This window comes from Struthio camelus, chromosome 5, assembly GCF_040807025.1.
Source record: "Struthio camelus isolate bStrCam1 chromosome 5, bStrCam1.hap1, whole genome shotgun sequence".
Taxonomy (NCBI): Eukaryota; Metazoa; Chordata; class Aves; order Struthioniformes; family Struthionidae; genus Struthio; species Struthio camelus.
Window position 1 is genome coordinate 39,938,118 of NC_090946.1, and position 16,348 is coordinate 39,954,465.

General features: G+C 54.0%; 1 protein-coding gene across 7 annotated transcripts in view; it reads left to right on the forward strand.

Annotated features, from left to right (window-relative positions):
• Window positions 1-1,955, forward strand: part of AMBRA1 (autophagy and beclin 1 regulator 1) — a 138,315-nt gene extending 136,360 nt beyond the window's left edge. For all 7 annotated transcript variants that reach the window (XM_068945801.1, XM_068945798.1, XM_068945803.1 and 4 more), the window contains one exon: window positions 364-1,955. In XM_068945801.1, the coding sequence (XP_068801902.1) occupies window positions 364-854 (491 nt within the window). In that variant the 3' untranslated portion in view covers window positions 855-1,955. The remainder of the gene's footprint in view (window positions 1-363) is intronic.
• The last annotated feature ends 14,393 nt before the right edge of the window (window positions 1,956-16,348 follow it).

Sequence of the window (16,348 nt, forward strand, 5' to 3'; positions counted from 1 at the left end):
TCCTATCCCTGTTGGACTGGCTGGGCTGTCTCCCTAAGCATGATAAAATGCTCTGCCTCTTTGAGCTCAGTCTCTCCCTACCTGTACGGCTGGGTAAGAGCTTCCTCTCCAAGGCTTGGACGTGCAGTCTGAGAGATACTTGTGGCAGCGGCAGCAAAGTTTTCTTGAGAGTGTTGAGGGCCTTTTTTTTTTTTTTTTTTTTTTTTGGCACTTCAATGAAAGAGGAATAAAACGTCAGGCTTCTGGAGCAAAGCCAGTTTTCTGTCTCAGCCCATGTGCGCTGCGATGCACCTATTGAGCCTGCTTTTTCTTTGTCCTGTGGTTTACCTTGTGTGCCAAAGTTGCTTCTGTTCTCTCTTGCAGGTGAAGGTCCAGAATATGGGGCCAGTGGGGAGGATGCCCTGAGCAGAATCCAAAGGCTCATGGCAGAAGGTGGCATGACTGCTGTGGTCCAGCGAGAGCAGAGCACCACCATGGCATCTATGGGCGGCTTCGGCAACAACATCATTGTGAGCCACCGGATCCACCGCAGCTCTCAGACTGGTGCAGAGCCCACTGGGGCTGAGGGCACCTCAGCACAGCAGTCCACCTCTCAGCAGCTGGCAGCTGAGCTGGAGGGACGGATCCTTTCAGAGTCTATGCAGCTGACAGAGCATGGCCTGAGCCCGCGGACAGCCACTGCTGGGAGTGAAGGACAAGGAGCTGGTGATCTGGACCTGTCAGACCAGGCCCAGTCCTCCATGGACACTGAGGGACCAATTGAATACAGTGACCTAACTAATAATAACCATCTTCCTGACAGTACCAACTTCTATAGTAATGACAGCACCAGTGGGGAGTCGCGGAACAGGTAGAGATGAGTTGTGTGTTGGTGCTACCCTTGTACTGCTCAGCAGAGACCTGTACCTCACAACTGGCCAGGAGCTGGAAGAGTAGGGACTTGTGGCTCTGGCAGGATGTTGGCAGTTTAGAGGGCATCTGATCTGTACCCTGGGTGAGTCGGAAGGGATAAGAACTGCAAGAGAAGCCATGGGGAAGAAGGCATATTATCTTAACTTCCAACATTGCTGCTGAATAGTTAACAGGAACATAGACCATCCTGGCTGCACCTCGTGCAGATCTTGCAGTCCCGTGGGATCCCCTAACCCCTCAATTTGGTAAACATCCTTTGTAAAGCTTCTTTTCTTTCCTCTTTCCTGCCCTTTAATGCCTAGGGATTGATGAGTAAAGTGAAGAAGGGGAAAGGGGCTTGCAACATCCTTCCTGAGACAGGCAGTCCTACTGGGCAGACCTGGGTGTGATGCTCCAGCTCTTCGCTGGAGTGGAGGAGTCTTCCGGGCCACAGTCCCACTCCATGGCACAGCCCTACTCCCCTTCAGAGCACGGTGTATTTTGGGACCCTTCCTGCCTGAGTTGTGGTTTTCTCTGGGAAGAGCTGGGCTTTGCCAAAACCTTCATGGCTCACAAACTGCTCATGAGTGGGCTTCTTTCCCTTTTAGAGTGTTGGTTTAGTACTCGGCGGGAACCTAAGCAGAGCTGCTATTACAGATGGGTAGAGGGACAGGGGCTACCGCTTTCTAGTCAGGATGCAGTTGACGCAAGGATATTCTAAGCTGTGCCAATCTTAACGTGAATGAGCCATCCCAGCAGTCTCATGGCGCTAGGCCTGAGCTGCACCTCCTTGGCAGGGGACAGGGAATACTTTCAGCTCCATGCCGGGGTGTGAGGTATGGGTCTGTGATGTAAGGTGTTGCATGTGAAATCTTGACCTTGTACATGTAGTTTCTAGTGGAGAAATCAAGGCTCTGATATTTTGTTTTTAGTCTCAAATGTGATTTTCCTTTTCGTTTGTAACTCTCCATCCCTAGCAGGCTTGTGGAGGAAGGACGGGGAGAGCGTGAGTGCTAACGAGGGAAACACCAAAGATCAATGTCATTAAAATATGACAAACCCTTGCTTGACCTACTGTCTTCACTTGTGTGATGAATGTCTGCGCATTTGGCCTTGGAATAGGTATGTCCAGCTCAGAAGCTCAAAGCAGTTTACAAATGCCAGACTGCGACCACCTCCCTCCCAGGAGGCAAGCAGGCAACTCAATGGAGTTGGAAGCCCAAAACTGGGCAACAGGGGGGAGAAGCTGGAAGTCTTGTTTCTGAGTTGCCTTTTAACCCCTCTGAAGGTAAGCCGGCACTTTGACGTTCACCGCCGCTCAAATAATGCAGTAGGGAGAAAATGGAGAAAAAAGGCATACAGAGATGCTGTGCTGTCAGTCTTAGGCAAACCAAGAGCAGTCTGTCTTGCATACCTCTTAAAGCAGGGAGGAGATACAATATCTGGCTGTCCTGAATAAAGGAATGCACTCCCCAGTGCCTGTTACCACTTCCTGCAGTGAGGGATGCTTCCCCTGCCATCTGAGCACCTGCCAGCAGCTGCTGCGCTCCTGCCCTGCTCCTTTAGACTCTGCACTGCAAAGACATTACAATAAATAAGACTGTCATTAGGCAGCACTCAAGCTCCCAGTCAGAAGAGTCTGTTAGAGAACATTAAGCAAATCTTCTCTTAAATCACAGCCTGGAAATGAACCTTAAATCAAATCAGCTGCTGCCAGGCCTCATTGCAGAGTGTTAATGAGGCTCTAAAACCTGCCCTGAGCCAACCACATCCCTGATCTCTGACAGAAGAGCAGCCTGAAAAACGGGATTCCCTTGTGTGGTGAGGAAGGCTTCATGCATCCCTGTCTTGCCTCAATGTAGGGTGGCCTGGGGATGTGCTGACACTGGGAGCCAGAGGAGCTGTGTCTCAGCTGGAGACTTGCGCAGACAGGGCGGGTACAGGTCTAGGCAGAGCTGTTTACTGCTCTCTTTGAAAACAAACAAAGGGAAAACAGAGCCTGGAAAAAGCTGCCTTTGCTTCAGCTCGGCCTGGCATGGTCCCTCTCCCTGTGTGATTCCTGGAAGAGTCCTGAGGCACATTCTTAATAAATGTGTTGCAGAGCATTTATGGATGTCCATTTCCATAGCCAGAGCCAAACTGCCTACGGAAAATTTTCCATTGTGGTTGGAGAAGGATCTTCTGGGATGCATTGCTCTAGTGCTGGCAGATTCTCAAAAGCCTGATGTGCACTGTTGCTGGGGCGCTCTGGCTAGGCTGCTGCACTGCAGCTGTGCAGAGGCCTGAAGCCTACTCTGCTGTGGACTTCCCTTCAGTCAAGATCTGCCCCCACTGGAGACAGTGGCAGAGCAGACGGTGAGCTCTGGTGGGAGCAGGAGCAAACCGCAGCTATTCTATTTGACATGGACTCAGGGCGTCTCTGCAGCTCTTCATCTGGAAGCGTGTAGGGAAGCTCCTCCAGATGAGGTAAGGATGGAGGCCTGATCAGAACGGGCAGATTTGGTGTTTCTCCTAACTTACTTGCAGCTTTGGGCCAAAGGCTGAGAAGAGCTGCACCCTGTTTTCTGTGTTCATACAAGCATTATGCAGTAATGACTGGCAGGGATAGGTGAGGGTGGGCTTGATCTGCAGAAGCTACTTGTAGATGTCCTGCTGTGGCTACAAGACTAGCGGGTGCTCTTCAGTGCCAGAAGTGGTAGGCTTAGACATGGAGAGAGCAGCGTTTTATTTTTGAGTTTCAGACATAGAATCTGCCAGGCTCCATTTCTCTCCCTTGCCTGAGACCTGATGGAGTGAGGTGGAGGGGCAGGAAGGTGGGGGACAGGGGAGGGGAAAAAAAAAAAAAAAAAGGCTCACGTTCTTTTCCCAGTATGACATATTACTTGTACCTTCCATGCTTCTTGTGGGAGAAAACCCTCTTCCTACCTTGGACTTCTGTGTTTTGGCCCAGCAGTCTTGAAGTTCAAACTTTGTTTGAAGGTTTGGACAGGGCTTGAACTGAGCTGTGTGCTCAGGCCTAGAAAGCCTTCTGAATCTGTATGGTTACTTGGGGCATGGAGTCTAGGGCAGGACAGGAGGCTGTGGGATTGCTCGTGTGCAGGGGAAGGGCAGCAGTGTTGTGAGGCTCCTTCCCAAAACCTCGCAGCTTGTGTGTGTGCTGCAGTGTGACAATGCACTGTTGAAGCAAACACCCTGCCAGGAGCGAGGTGGAAATTCAGCAGGAGCTGCCTGAGAAAACCAAGCTGGAGCCACACGTGTTTGCTGGCCCTATTTAGGAGGCAAAATGAGAGCTCTGCTGCTCAGGAGCAAAAAATAATCTTAAAAACCAAAACCTTCTCTCAGCTCTAGCCTGTCAGGAGCCTTTAAATGTGCTAACAAAATCCTGGAGAAAGAAGAAATTCAGTGCAGACAATTTTATTTAGCTTTCAAAAGGCTTTTGAAAAAGTTCCTCACAGGAGGCTATTAAAGAATCTTACTCACCCCTCAAGGGTGAAGGGGTAAAGTTCTCCTGGAGATGAAAGCTGTTTGAGATGGGAATCAGAGCCTAAAGTAAGGGCCAATTCTTGGTGTGGAAAGAGGTTAATGGTGGGTTGGCCCAGGTTTGGCAGGAGCCAGCCTTCTCTGAAGCCCTAATGAGCTGGCAGGGGAAGGGAACAGCTGAAGACAGGATCGTTTAGGTTAAGCTGGGAAGAGAGAAGATGTTCAGAAGCAAGGGGTAGAAGAAGGAGCTAAAGTAGGAGCTGCTGTGCTGGGTGGGAGGAGGGTTTTGTATGATCCTTCATAATGCTACCCTGCAGGGGCACTGCTGCAGTGGAGGAATACACCAGCACCCTGGGCCTGGGGCCAAATTAACTCCTGATGAGCACCAGCTGACACCAGTTCATCTCCCAGTGCCTTGTCTTCTATCCTCCCTCCTTTGCTGGCTCTTTTCTCTGTCCCCAGCACCCCCAAATAACTCCTCCGCCAGTCCCACGCTGTGGTGAGCGGCAGGGTTGGGGTAACCCCGTAGCGGAGCGGTGCTGGGATCCTGGCTCTTCATGATGGCCAAGAGCTCTAGGAGAGGAGGGAGGGAGAGGGCAGGCGCTAGTTTCATATCTGGGTGCATCGGGGAGGGTCACTTTGTTGGTATCAGTGGTGTCAGCAGATGTTTTTGCAGCTACCTAAACCAGGCGGCCTGCAGGCCTCGTGTCCTTCTGCATCCCTGCTGCAGCCGCGCGCCCTGGGCAGCGGGTGGTGGTGTGCAGCTGTGGCAGCGAGGGGCACAGGAGCTGCAGGGCTGCCTGGTGCTCAGCCCTGGGGGAGATGCTGGCAGAGACATGAACCGTGTCCTCAGGGAAAGGTCCCTTTGCAACCAGAAGTGGTTTGTGACTTAATGGGAGCTCTGGGGTGTCAGGAGATCCTACTGCTCATCATGGCTTTTCTCATCCCTGTCGGCCTGTGGAGTCCCGGTAGCTTTCCTCTAGAAATAAGGAGGGGGCTTCTGCTGTTGTCAGCCTTCCCTGGGTCAAAACTGAGGCCCAGAGCTGACCTCCCACCCTCTGCTTGGGCTGATGAAGAGGCAGTTTGCTGGGGAGCAGCTGCCCTCTCTGCTCAGTCCCAATCTGTCAGAGAAGCCGTTCTCCAACAGGAAAAGGCAAATTAATTAAAGCGTGCAGTATGTGAGCCATCCGGGCTGTAATTGGGATGTTGGTGTGCAGCACATAAATGTCATGCTGCTGCTGACTCTGCGTAGAGGGGGCTCTCGGCACACGGCGGGGCCGGGAGGGAGACAGCTTTTGAATTCTAGCAGACACCCTCTGCATGCTGCCAGCCAATTAACGTCACTGCCCCTTCTTGCTCACTCTCCAGAAGCAGAAGTCTCTCCTCCCTGCCCTGCTGCTGTTGCTTGGTGCTCCTGCCATGGTAATAGGTGGGAGACTCATTAAAGCATGTTCGGTGCACTCCAGTGAAGGCAGGGATTTGTTCCCCCACAGCGCCTTGAGCAGAAGTGCCTCTCATCTGTTCTTGGTTAGCTCCCTGCACTAGTGTTTATTTTTCCTTTTAAGTGATTGTTGCTAGCGTACAGCACCAGTAGGAGCTATCAGGGCTCAGGCTGCTCCTCACTGGGAAGCTGGCACTGGGGGCATCCTCGCTGCATCTGGGCAGAGTGCTTTCCCAGCAGGGCCCTGCCAGGGCCTTGGGGGCCGCAAGGCGTCCTTTCCCGCTCTGGCCAGGAGCAGGCTCCTGTGGCATCCTGGAGAGGGCACAGCAAGATTTTCTCTGTGCGTCCCATCTGAAAACCACATGCTGTTGCTCAGCCCCCAGCTGCGCGCCTTCCCCACGCGGGCTCCTGGTGCACGCCAGGACATCCCTGTGTGAAGGGACAGTCTCACCTGCCAGTTGAGGCCAGGCTCCTCCACCTCGGTGGTGCTGTGCAGGCAGGATGGGGTGAGGGCCCAAGCCCCAGATGGGCAGGGTTCAAGAGACACTTGGCAGGGTAGGGGAGTTGTGAGCATTGGGAGACATGTTCCTGTCTTGGCTTTAAAGAGAAACTGAAATTTACAGTTCCATAGGGTATAAAATACCTATTTTACAGATGAATATGCAGAGGAAAGGTTCAGTGATCTGCCCAGACTTTTACTCAGAAAAGGAGAGGCAGGTTTGGAAGTAGAACCCAGATGTTCCCGTTTCCCACTCTAATCCCAAAGTCACTTCACACTGACAACAGCGTTGCAAGAACTTGCTCAGCTTTAGCAAAGCAGCATGTTTCTTTGTGGCAGTCAGGAGGCTCAGCTGGGCACAGGGTGTTCCTGCTCCTGCAGCCCCCACGCCACGCTTTCCTAATGTCTCTGGGGAAGGAAGATACGTCGCATCCATGGGGTCAGGCACACTGACTGCCTGCGCTGGCGCCTTTGGGTCCCTCCGCTTTCGGCGTGCTCCAGCTCTGCTTTTTCTGGCCCACGCTGTAGGCTGACAGACGGTCGCGTTTGCTGGACATGAACTCCTGCAGCAGCAGAGCCACGAGATGTTCAAGCTGTGAGTAGCTAGTTTCTGCCTTCAGTCAGACCAGCTCCCCCCTGTGAACCCGTGTGTGTGAACTAAGATACAGGTTCCTCAAGGCAGGAGTGGTGTCTTGGGCTGCTTGAAAGGCTTGTGCTTGGTAGGGGATGGGTTTATGTGCCCTGTTGATGGCTTTTGTGTATGAATCTAGGTTAATTTGGTGCAGGGATTAAAATACTTTTAGCCTCAAGAATTTCATGGCGTGCAGTTCGAAACACAGAAAGCATGCAACGTCATGGCCTTTCCTGGAGTCTAATGTTTGATCCCTGATAACATTGTAGCTATTAAACTCCTCTCAGTTCCCAGTTCAATAATACAGTAATATCCTAATGGGATCACGGGCTGGCTCTGATTGCAGATTGGCTCTAATCTCTCTTTCAGAGTACAGAACACGGGGCAATGCCACCACATCGCAGGGAAACTTTAATTTGCAGATCATTTAATTTTCATGGCAGACTTTAGAGTCAGGGATAAGCCAGTTCCTGTTACTAGTGTGGTGGCTACTGGCTGCTGACCAGGCGCTGCTGAAATTCAGTGTATTTTGCTAGGCTCTGTCATCCTTTGCTATCTGGCTTCCACAATCCAGCTTCTCTCCTTCGACTGTGTCCTTGTGAAGCCTCCTCAACAGTGTAAATGGAGTTGCAAAGGTCAGGACTCTCCCTGGGTATCGATAGCCCCTGGATTTGCTCAATCCTGCCAGGTAGGGCTATACCATACCACCGAAGCATGCACCCATTTGCAGGGCACCCACGTGGAGCTGCCCACCCACATTGCCACCTGCCCCTGCTCTCTCTGAGTCTCCCTGCTCATCCCGAGCTCCCTGGCGCCACGGCTCAGCTCTCGCGGCTGGGGAAAGTGGGTCAGGCCTGGCCTCCTGCCCCGCTGCAGGGCTCTGGTGCGATGCAGTTTATATCTGGGAAGGAGACTGGGCAGATGGTTGGCACGGGAAAGGGAGCGTTTTCTATCAGGAAGGCACTGCGAACTTGATCGGAGCGCTGCATATGCTGCTTCAGCCACAGACAGAATTAGAAAAGACTCAAGTGGTCTAATTAAGACTGACTGGCAGCTATTAGGGAGGGTGATATTAAAGCATTTAAATGCAATGGCAGTACAAAGGGTTGCACTTATCTGTCTGCCCACTGCAAAAGTTTGCAAGGAAGCCCTGCCAGCAGCCCTGTGCTAATCACCTACATCAAAGCAAATGCTAATTAAAACAATTATTTAGGGAGGAAACGAGGCTGGTCCTTCTGCATTGCTGAGGGTGTCCGAGCACAGCCACGAAATAGCAGCTTTTGGGCTCTGGGACGGGGTGTGAGTAGCAATGACACACGGTGTTACGAAGGACAAGGCTGTTTGGATGCGTGCAGGGAGCGAGGTCTCTTGGAAAGCTGAGCAGAGAGTTTCCAAGGGCAGAGGCAGCAGGAGCCTCTTCCCTTGCTCTGCTCTGACTTGGTGCCAGGTGCAGCTTTTTCCCGCTCTCCTTTCCATCTCCCATTGCCCCTAGTGGAGCAGAAGAGATGATCTGTGCTGTGGGTCCTTTTCTGCAAGGTCACGCAAGCTCCTCTGTGGTGGCACTCGCTCTGCTGCTACTGGCAAGTGTCACTGTGGGTGTAAGAGGGCTGTGGGCTGCTCTTGCCTGGAAAGCTGGTTGCAGTGTGCTGGTTGGGGGTGCGGGGTGGTGGTGTTGCCGCCGGTAGTTTTGGCCCTGGATTGAGTGGCTGGCGCAAAGGTCAGGACGCAGTGACCCAGGAGAAGTCTAAGGGCACTGAGGAAGGATAAACCTGGTATTGTTTTTTGATGAGATTTCAGATTTGGTTGACAAAGGTAGCTGCGTTGGCATAATATGCTTAGACTCCTGTAAGGTATTTGACATAATACTTCATGACAGCCTGATCAGAAATTAGCCCTATGCAGCACTCTGTGGATTTAATGCAGCTAAGTGCAAGGCCATATGTTTGGGGACCCAGAATGTAGGTCACGGCAGGGAGACGGGGGCTGTCCTCTGGAGGCAGCGAGGCGAGGGGCTGGGCGGCCTCGGCAGGCACCGAGCGTGGCTGAGATCCTGCCGTCGCAAGTGGCTGGCGTTACTGGGGCATCGCGCTTGGCTGCCAGCGGCACGGAGGGGCTGAGCCGGTTGCCTAGAGGTTATTTTGGAAGCCGAATGCCCTGGGGATACCCTGGCTAACTGCCTGCCAGGAGTTGGAGATGACACGAGAGGGCACAGGGCAGGCTCATGGATGCCAGCAGTCACTAAACCACCAGCAAATAAAACTCCCCCCACCCCCAGGTCCTGCGTGCCGCTCCCTGCCTCGGAGCCCGTGTGGACGTTAGGGGAGACCTGCGGGGTCCGTCACCCAGCCAGGAGAAGCCCTTGGCAAGGCCTCTGTCCTCCGCTCTCCGCTGCCTGGCTGGAAGGTCCCGTGTCCTGCTGCCCTTGGTGAGCGAGCCCATCCCCCTGTCCCTGCGGGGGCCGCGGGGCTAGTTCTCCTGTCCTCCTCCAGCCCGGACCATGCCTGCGCGGGGGCCAAAACGTCCCAGTCCCGTCCGCCTCAGGAAGACGTGTGAGAGCAGTAGATGCTGGCCCAGGGCAGAGTGGTGGGACAGGAGAGGGCATCTGGGAAGCTGTCGCCCCCGGAGCCTTCCTGGGGGGAGGAGGGGTCGCTGGCCGCCCCGCGTGCCGGGACGCAGTGTGTCGGCCCACCTCGCGCAGGGACGGTTCAGCTAAGGGAGGCCTCGGCACGGGCAGCGGGATGGCGGCTTTTCCTTGCCTGCCTCTGGCTGGGGGGGAGGGATCCTGGTACCTTCTCCTCTCCTGTTCACCGCGTTGTGCCCGTTGCCAGCAAGCGCAGCTTGTGCGCGCCCTTTCTCGCCCGAGCTCCCCGATGAGCTATGAGGCTTGGCGGGATGGGGGATGCCCTCCCCGAGGGTTCGCCTTACCGTGCGCCTGTCCCCTAGGTGTCTTCCCTGCCCTTTGCCCATCACCTCTCACCAGGTGATTTTCTCTAGCAGCCTCATTCTGCTCCTTTTCTCCCCCCCCGCCCCCACCCCAGCATTTTATTTATCTTTATAAATAAATATATTTATTTATCAGTTTAAAGTGGCTTTTCTTCCCAGGAGCTCTGCCTCCCACACAGCTAACGGGACCGGTGGAAGCGGGGTGGTGTGAAGATGGCACTCGTTGGGGTTGAGGAGGATCACGGGGACCGGGCTTGTGTCCCACCAGCACCCCCCCCCTACCCGGAGATGCTCCAGGGTCGCACGTGTTCCCGCACCGGCTTGGGCACCCCCAGCGTAAGGAGCTTGTGTCAATGCCGCCGGAGGCGAGCGGGGCCAGGCCGGCAGCGTCCCGGTGCCCTGGCCGAGCCGCCGCAGCCTCACGCCGTATAGCGGGATGTGTCAGCCGTCTGGCCGGGCCGCGGGCGGCCTGGTGCTGTCCCCGGCTGGGGTGCGGCGGGAGAGGTCAGCGGCCAGGGGTAGCTCTCTGCCGGCACAGGGGCTGCTTCCTCTTCCTCCAGGACTGACCCTTTGCAAGTGGTTTTGCAGCCTCAGTATGTTTTTTTTTTTTAATATATATATTCCTCCCCCACCCCCAAGAGATTTCAGGCTTTTGTTTGAGGTATAATAAACCAGAGAATAAAGTAGCTCTCCCCCAGGGAAGGCCCTTCTAACTAGTTCCTTTTAATGTGGCTGATAAGGTATTATGCAGTTTCTGCCTACACAGCCATACCCTCCCTTTCGGGAGGGATGGTTTTTTGCATATATTGATTGATTGATTGATTGATTGATTTTGATCTCCGCCAGCGATGTTGGAGCCACGCTCGGTGATTCAGGATCCAGCTGTTTCTTGCTGCTCCTGCACTTGCATCTTGCCTCATCAGCCCCTCAGGGGGTCTGATGCGGGCCCACGGCGGGCCGTGACCTCGCTGGAAGGCGAGTGTGGGGGAATCCAGGCGCTGCCCTTCAGCAGCCTGCTGCAAATCCCTGCTCCCTGCCCGCTGCCTTCGCGCTGCCTGCTCCCTCCCCTGGCCAGGCGGTGGGGCGCTGCCTGCGGGTTGGCTGTGCGGGCTCAGGTCTGGGGGCAGAGCGCGGCTCCTTCTCCTGCATCCCCCCCCCCTCCTGGTGCATAGGGGGATCTGTGGGTAGGAGAAGCTGGACTGGCCAGGTCTGGGGGCTACGTCATCTCCTAGAGCTTGCAGTCCTTGCTCATGCCTTGGTGAGGGGTCTGTGATGCAGCACTCGGGCTGGGGGAGCTGGAAAACTGGCAAAGAGCTACAGCCAGGGCTAGGGCTGCTCAGAGCCCTTCCCTTTCGCTCCCTGTTGCTGGAGCCTTCTCCCCACTCCCTGCTCCTTGGCCTTTAGCTGCAGCATGTTGGACCTGGGGGCAGTGACCGCCACCGGGCATCTCTGGGCAGCTGCGGCTCTGCAGGCACCTGCAAAAGGGATGGGGGAGGCCCCCTGGAGGCTCCTTGGAGGTAAAGATCACCCTGGCTGCTGTATGCCCCATCTATTCCCTGGGCCCTGATTTTTGCTCTCCCAGCTCTTCCCCACTTGCTGGGTGCTGGGGGCTCAGGGCTGTCTGGGTTTGGTCCTGCTTGAACCCTCATATCCTACTGCAGGGCAAGTGCCCCAGTGCTGCTGCTCCTCTGCCACAGGGCCCTCTCCTCTGTCAGCCTGCACAAATGTTAGCTTAACAGGGCAGCAAACAGCCAGAAACTGCCAAGGTTCCTTCTGCCTTGAGCTCCATCTTCATCAAGGCTGTTTAAGGCCATCCAGATGGTCTAATGGACCTTATAAAAGTACAATTTGTATCACAGTTCAGAGCTATTTGAAGACTCCTAGCTTGACAGGGGTGGTAATGGTTTGGCTGGACTGGTTGCACGTCTGCCTCAGTTCATTGAGGACATGATGGATGGAGCAACCCATGCTCCAAGAGCTCTGGGGGGAAATCTGGCGTGGGGGCTGGGGTGCGGGGGGCAAGGAAGGACCTGGGTGACTTTTGCATGGAGACACAGTCAGGTGCGCAAGGCTGGTGCTGGTCAGGTCCCCCCAAGTGGATGGAAGTCATTGGGAGTAGCTGCTGCCACTGGGGATGGGTGCATTTGCAAGAAGCAGATTTGGAGACCTCCCAGGCTACACCAGACTGGCCTGGCGGGGCAGACTCTGGGCCTGGCTGAAGTAAGGAGTTCATCCAGGATGGGAAGGCTCCTTACCCATCTTGCAGTATGTCTGTAGGCACATGCTTGGTTTTGCACTGAGTATATCCCTTTTTGGGCTGTGAGGTACCCTCTTGCTCTGGCTGGAGACTGAAAGGCACGTGGCTGTGACACTGTCTACAGAAAGAAGTAGGTCACCAGCCCAAATGGCATGGCTGCTGGAAGAGCTCCTTGCCTGGGGGTGTCACTGCCTTGTGTTTGAGCATCCTCCCCAGGTGAGGGAGGAGGCTGAGCCATGGCACGTGCAGGACACCTTGGTGCCTCGTGCCTCTTGCGCTGTGAAACGTGCCATGGGGCTGGCATGCCCCGGCATCCTGCTGTGATGCCGGATGCAGACCCAGACAGCGCAGGTTTGCCACTGGCCATTTGCTGTCCGAAGGGATTGTTCCTCTCTACCAATCTCTAACAACCATCTTTAGCTCTTTACATGGATTTTTTTTTAAGCTTTGCTTTGCTCTGTGCTTTCCAGACAGGCTGTCTGTACTGCAAGAGTCCTTTAGCACCATCTCTACCATTGGTGCTGGGCTCCTGCCCCACTGTGAAGGTTGGTGGAAATCTTGTCTTCTGTGCTAGGGCTATTGCAAGGTCTCCAGGCATGCTTCAGTCCCTGAGTAGGTGGAAGTACTTTATTGTAGAAAGAAGGAATGTAGATAGTCTTTCAACCTATTTATCACAACGTACCTGCAGCTCCTGTTTCAAACCAAGGAAAACCAACCCCTGGCAGATGCTGACAAACTGGAGGAAGTTCAGAGAAGAACAGCACAAATGATGACCTGAAGGGGTAGCTTTGTGAAGGGAGATTGAAAGAGCTAAACAGTAGCTTGGCAAGAGTAGCTTGGCAAAGGACCTGCTATGTAGAGATGCAAGGAATGGTTGCTTGTAAAGGTAAAACTACAGTGTGGGGAGAGGGGTGCTGAGAGGGTTTAGGGGGGAGGATGGGCAAGGTGGAGGGGCAGCATGGCCTGTTACTTGCCATGAGGATGCAGGGGGGCTGGACAAGGGGCTGCTGGTGGATAATTTTCCTGCTGTCTGAAGACCCCGTCCCACAAAACAGTGCATGAGGTTTGCCTTGACAGCGTTCTTGTATTACTCTGGCTGCATGTGTTGTTGGAATGGACCCAGCATCCCTTTTATGGAGGCTCTGAACCTAAAAACTGTGCTGTTCCCTTGGCCAGATACTGCTTAAGTGATCATGGCTGCTAACGCCATGTTTTCAGCAAAGCACCTAAAAGCCTTCTGGAGGTGTTGGCAGCTCCACTCCTTGTGCTCCTGAGTTGCAAGGCTGCATGTGCGTTCCCTTCCTGCCCTCTCCTCCTTTCTAAAAAGGCTCCTGGTCTCACTTCCACCAGAACTCCTAGCCCGGGGCACGAGCCTGTGCCACAAGCTTCGTCAGCCACCCGGCGGTGCCACTGCACTGCGTTTCAGCCCTTGAGCCTAATCACCAAGAGGCTGGGAATTAAGTCCCATCACAGGCTCATTTTAGTTAATAAAAACATCAGGCTGGGCTGTTTTTTAATTTATTTTTCTGATGCGATTATCTGCCTCCTGCTCACTGCTCCACCAGCCCCCTGCCAGGCACAGAAAGTGGGGTTGCTCCATGTGGGTGGTAGGTGGGTTAATTCAGTGGTGGGCTCGTGCTGGGGCACTTTGCTGGACAAACTGAGGTCTATCCCCTGGAGAATGCTGGTGGCCTCTCTGGGGGTTCAAAATGACCCCAGTGTCCCAACTCCCTTTCCACTGCCCCTCTTTCTGCCCAACGCTTTGTTTCCTTTTGCTCTTCCAGGCACTTTCCCACCAAGGTTCTCCTCTTGCAATGGTGTTGCTGCATTCACGCTCTCTCTCAGCCCTTTGGCCTTACCTGCTGTAACCAGACTTGTTTATTCAGTGAGCGATGAGGCTCCTGGTCAGAGCTAACCCCCACCTAGGCTGTCCTGGGTTAGACGTGAGGGGAAGTTGCAGGGGGGCCTGGGCATGGTGCCTCCAGGCTCGGCTTCTAGGAGAGCATGGAGGGCAGGGCTCACATGTTGGCCAAAGAAAGGCCAAACGTCGGTCATCCCAGACTCTGTCTGGGAGGAGGTGGCTTTTGGTGGCTGTTCAGCCAAGACCCTTCTCTGGCCACCAGGAAGGCAAGCTGCAACACACACAGGCAGTCTCCCTCCCGCCCTGGCCCTCAGCATGGGAAAAGGTCTTGGCACCAAGCTGCGAGGGAGAAGCACTTCGCCTCCCACTGAGCAAGCGCTCCCACGTAGAGCGAGTGACACTGGCGAGTTGAATCTCCGGCTCCAGGGCCAGCACGTGGGCAGAGGAGGAGCTTGCCTGTCTGTGGCTGCTGTTCTCTGGAGCCAAGAGCAGCATGCTGCAGGGAGGAGGAGGAGGAGGGTCTGTATGTGCATATGCACAAGTGCGTACCTGTAGGTGTACAAGGGAGTGCTTGGTTGAAAGGGAGTGCACGTGAAGGGGCGAGGAGGGCAATAGCCTGAAAGGACTGATGGAGCTCAGCCCTCGGCATGAGATTCAAAACCAAGCACTGGGGACGCCTGTCTGGCCTAGGGTGGCCTTCCACCCTCCTCTCTCTCTGCTTTGAGCAAGGCTTATTTAAATAAATGTTGCAATTACTGGAAATTAAGGAGAGGTGAGGGATTGATGTCAAAACAGAAGCTTCTAATTCTCAACTCTTCCAGATCCTCAGATTTTTCTGTACACCCTCTCTGTCTGCCTCTCTCAAGGTTTCTCTTTCTCCTAGTAAATTCTTTGGAGAGATGGAGACCAGCCTGCTTGGAGGTTCATTCCCTCCTCCCTAAATGTCTTCCCCAACTATGTTGGCTCTTTCAGTGACTTCTTGGTAGTGTTTCATTGCAAATATGTTGCTGAATTCAGCATGGCCTCCTAGAGCCAAGCCGCAAGGTCAGGGTCTGATGGTGACCCCAAAAGGCAAGTACTTTACCCTGTCTGAGGCAAACGAAGCTAGGACCAGTGCTGGTTGCTGGGTGTTCTGGGGGCAGTGTTTTGTTATGCCCCACAGTGTCTGTAGGGGGAGCTGAGTTTCAGACGGACTGTCTGTATTCCCATGCTGAGGGCGTATCTCCATGTTTGTAGTTTCAGGTTTGAATCTACTATGGCCAATTTTCTTCATTGCTTCCACTTTTTGCTGCTGGGGGCTATCTTGGGCACCAGAAATGGCTACAGTTGGGCAATGGTCTTTTCTGCAAAATGTCTTTGCAATGCAAGCCCTTGCAGATGAGCCTTCTTATAGGTGCTCGTGCCCTGCACTCCTCTCTCCCTGCAACTGTCCCCAGCGTCTGGGTCGGCTGGCCACAAGGCTGTACCTTGCAGAGAGCTCCTGCTCAGCCACTCCTTCTGCTCTCTGAGCAGCCCCATGTTTGCCTCCCAATTCCCTGACAGACACAGCAGTTAGATTATTGTAATGATCCCCAACAAGGCAGTATCAGGAATTACGCTGATAAATCTAAAGAGACAGCTTATTTAAGCAAACAAACAAAAAACCTGGGCCTGTAATTTAATACAGTGTTATTAGCTTGGCTGGCAGAGAACAGAGCTCTCATCCTGTAGCCTTCAGTCTCCTTTGTCCCTGGCTCTGCCTTGAGAAATAGCTTCTTTCCCTAACTAAAGCCTTTAGTGAGGTTTTATCTTGGCTAGGGCTTTGGGCAGTGGAGTCTCCTCTGCATGGCAGGCGGTGAGTGCTGGTCTAGGGCTGGAGTGTGGAATGGGGTAGCCAGGGGACAGACCTGCTCATGAATAGGAGCCTCTGCTACCAAAGGGACTGTCCAGGTTTTCTGGCAGCAGAGCTGCCTTAGTCTCTACAATATATAGCAGCTCGGGACACTTTCTCAGCTCTGTCAATCCCTGATGTGGGCTCTCTGTGCTGCTCCCAACAACTCAGCGCTAGCAGGGCACCTCCAGGGCCCTTTGTGGGGTACCAGGAAGAAGCGCCCTGAGTTCAGCCTCAGTGGAGTGAGAGTCAGCTGGGGTAGTGGAAGATGTGGGGAGCGGATGTGGGGCTGTGCTGGTGGGGAGAAGTGAGTGTGTGCGGGAACTGAGAGGTTTGGAACAGAGGAAGAGCAGAAGAATCAGAATGGGGCAAGGATGCGGGAGATGGCTGGAAATAATAATGAGAGACAGACAGGGGAAGCAAGAGAGAGAGAGAAAATAGCAGAATCAGGGAATAATGGAACGAGGTTAACTTT